Source organism: Wyeomyia smithii, chromosome 1, assembly GCF_029784165.1.
Source record: "Wyeomyia smithii strain HCP4-BCI-WySm-NY-G18 chromosome 1, ASM2978416v1, whole genome shotgun sequence".
Taxonomy (NCBI): Eukaryota; Metazoa; Arthropoda; class Insecta; order Diptera; family Culicidae; genus Wyeomyia; species Wyeomyia smithii.
In genome coordinates this window covers 154,496-158,111 of record NC_073694.1, presented here as the reverse complement: position 1 = coordinate 158,111, position 3,616 = coordinate 154,496, and the positions used below count along the sequence as shown (strand labels likewise).

The 3,616-nt window shown below is 40.0% G+C and overlaps 1 protein-coding gene across 1 annotated transcript; it reads right to left on the bottom strand.

The window, feature by feature from the left end:
• On the bottom strand, positions 1-3,010 carry LOC129733841 (uncharacterized). Its single transcript, XM_055695382.1, has 3 exons — positions 2,233-3,010; positions 911-1,034; positions 1-843 (listed from the first exon to the last, which is right to left on the bottom strand). Exons 1-3 carry the CDS (start codon positions 2,410-2,412, stop codon positions 623-625), a joined length of 525 nt encoding a protein of 174 aa, XP_055551357.1. The 5' UTR covers positions 2,413-3,010; the 3' UTR covers positions 1-622.
• Positions 3,011-3,616: the final 606 nt, after the last annotated feature.

Sequence of the window (3,616 nt, the reverse complement as noted above, 5' to 3'; positions counted from 1 at the left end):
TATAGAAGAATAACCATATCCCCTTTTGATAAATAATTACTACTACTGAACACTGTATAACATGACGGGGTGACAAATTCAACAAACTAAACTGGAACAACGTAGAAAGAGAATATACTCGTTCAAGTGTCGGGCGGAAAATTGTTGCTAGTGAATCAATCCTGCGATCAAAACGCTTCCATAAAATCAAATTTATTAACATGGAAACGGGAACTGACAATCGAATGAGAGCTTTCCAGGGGGAGCTCTTCGAGCTCACTTCACTGGTAACGAAAAGCAGCAACGCAATTGAAAGGAGTGGGATGACAGTGGCCCCTCTCGGTGCGCGAGTAATGAAATCAATTCAGTCCAATTTGCTTGATTTCAATCCTTTCCAATCGAGATTCACAGTGGGTGGCTGCCAATTATACCGGATGTTGAGCGTCGGTCGTTGAACTGGTTTTTAGCGGAAACATTTTTAAACACTTCAATGTGGTTCTCCAATTTGCGGAAGCGAAAATTGAAATGTGGAACAAATAGTTTTAGATAGATTGCCTTGCTGACATAGATATTCAGACCGATGTTCAGCACATGCCATGTAAAAAAATATTTTTTTCATCTGTGAGTTCAAACTATCCTTTCCTTACTTCCGGTCACGAAAAGTGAAGATGGTATCCATCAGAAAAATGACACCATTGATCAAGGCAACCGAACCTTTGGTGATGGCCAGATCGCGTGTTCGCGTCCGAAATGCGTGCTCCCAGGCTTGGATGATGAATACACCCGAGGTGAGAAATAGTGCACATCCCAGCAGGCTATAGAACAGATTCAAGCGGCGATGAACATGTGCCTTCATAAGGTAACCTAAAAGTAAATAAAGTAAATAAAATAAAAGCTATGTGTGCGAGCTTCATTTCGTTGTGGTATTTACCTATCATAACCGTAATCAGGATAACGATATAACCGCAAAAGGTGCCGGTCGAAATAAAGCCAGTCACCAGATCGCCATCGTCGAAGCTGTAGTAGTGAAGAACGGTACAGGTTGTGGCCAAACACTGAGAAGATTAATAAGAGTTCAATTATCTATATTATATAGTTTGCAGACGAGTTAATTCATCTAATGGTAGCAGTATTTTTTTGGTGATCCCAGATAAATGAATTTAAAAAAACCTTTTCATGTCTTTTCTTCTATTCTGGTTGCAAAAACTTACAACCACAGAATCGGCAAACGACGAAATCAAGTTATGTGGGACAATTGCGTTGTTTTGGTTTTCAATCAGTGCATATCGACTCTGTGATTGAGGTTTTGGCAATCGGGTCCCCTAACTCCAATTTTGAACACGGCAAATAGAGTAAATCTGTAACAAATATCAGTTTGTTTCTAGCCGTGCAACATATGTAGAATTCAGTATTTAATGACAGTTTTTTAATTGAAAGTAATTAAAAATATACATATGTTTCAGCTATCTATGATATTTGAGTCCCAATGCATATAAGAATTCACGAATTGAACATAAGCTTCATTTCCCAGTTCATCATCAGCATAATCAAATTTAGAACCTATAGAATTTACCGAACAATGCAAAACAAGTTGTTAAATTTTATTCTATCGTGAAAATTTACTTTTGGAAAACACCACCTCAAACATTTATTTCACTAATGTAGCGTAATTATGCTCCTCTAGAGTAAGCAACATAACAGACACTACTACTGCAGATGCTGGTTCGCTTAGATTGAAATTGTCTAGATAGATTCCACCCCTTAGCCATTAAAGCGCTTCGCCGTCAAGTCTTCACCATAAAAAAACACATTTCAACGTAAAAAGCTTCTGTGACGAAGACCTCGAGCATTCACGTAACGCGGCCACCGTGTAATCTGGCAATCTCTGTTTTCGCCGTTATCTCAGTCGGTGAAGTCCGACAGCAGCAGTTCTCAGGAAGAGCACGTAAAACTGCAGAACACCGGGCGGAATTAAGATCAGACCGGTGCGATACAGTTTGTCATTTTACCACCTCGTACCGATCCAGTATCATTTCCCGGGTTTGATAGCGGGTCAGCTTCGTTTCGTTTTCTAGTTTTATATTCTCAGAGTGTCGTTTAGTGATCCCACAAAATGGTCGCAATTAAAATGCGAACGGTTGCCGTGACGTGAAACGACGACGCTAATGACAAAGTTTAATATCGGAACGGAACCAATGGTCCGATTGGGTCCTCTTTTTGTTGCATCTAAAATCAATTAATCAGATCGCGTACCAGTTCTAGGAATTTGATTATCGAAAGCGGTGGTTTGCTGCTGATTGTCGTTACCGCGGGGACAATAGTTGCTCCGGACAGTGTGCTGAGATGGGGACAGGATATAACCTGCTGCTGTTGCGGTAACTGGTGGCTCCTAGGCGGGACGGCTGGTCCGTTATTATTCTCCGTCGTCAGCATCTCTCACCGGTTTCGGTTTTTACTTCAGTGGAAAACGCGGAACGAACGTCCTAATTAATTTGCATTTGCTGCTGAACTGATGAGCAACAGTGGAAATCAGTTGAACCAGAACCGATGCTGTGTTGATACTACGATGATGCTTGATGAAGGCCATCTTTCCCTCTGGACAGAGGTACGGGGAATGCCTATTCAAACCAAGGACGCATGATAGTGCGGGGGAAAAATTGGGTAATGATCAGTGCGTCGAACAGAAGTATGAATTTGGTTGCAGTTTCATGGTGCCGTACGGCTTCACCGGAATGTGGTTCCAGAGAAGCGTATCGTCACCAATGAAGACCGCTCATCATAATTGAAACGAAATTTTCCAGACTTTTTTTGTTCGTTCGGGTTTTAGATTGCAGAGCCGTTTGGCCGCATGGGTTGTTCGAGATTGGTCAGCTCTGAGAACGGATCATGATGACGACGAGAATAACGGTCCAATGAAAACGAATTACAACATTTCGTTTTTCTTTTGTTTTTTTTTCCACTCTCTTCGTTAGTTTGTTTCTTCAACTCTTATCTTATATTAGAATGAGTTTCGGACGGAGTCACGGCTGTAAGATTTCAAGTGGGCTTCTATTTTCAGTGCACTGATATGCTGGCGAAGGTTATTTAGTACTGAAGGTGAAAATCGTGAATTTTTTCAAATTGCACAATCAGATGAACATTTTCATGGCTGTGTTAGATGTTAGGGTGAATCGAGATATTTTAGTGTTAGATAGATGTAGATAACAAGGTTTTCAATCATTTTGATGGTTGTTTCAGGTTCTGTTTCCAAGATGCAATATTCCAAACAAATGAAAAAGTTTAGTTTGAGACAACTTATAAGTTAAGCGAATATTCAGCGTAAAAATTCAACCGAAGCCAACACATACACAAAGTTTGAACGAAATCAGAAAATTGGTACGTTTTTTACGTACGTGGTTTATGATAATCTATCTGCAGCCTCTCGCAATTTTAGAAGTAAAAATTATTGGTTAATCGTAACTCCAACAGTTCGGAAATGACATCAAAGAGAACATATAAATTATCGCACACACCTTCAGGTGAATAACTATTTAACGTTGTGTAAAACGTGTCAACACAACCCACTTTGCGAAAAAGGGAGGAAAATTCAATTATTTCGACAGAGTGTATTGGTTTTTATCAAAACTGCAATAATTCT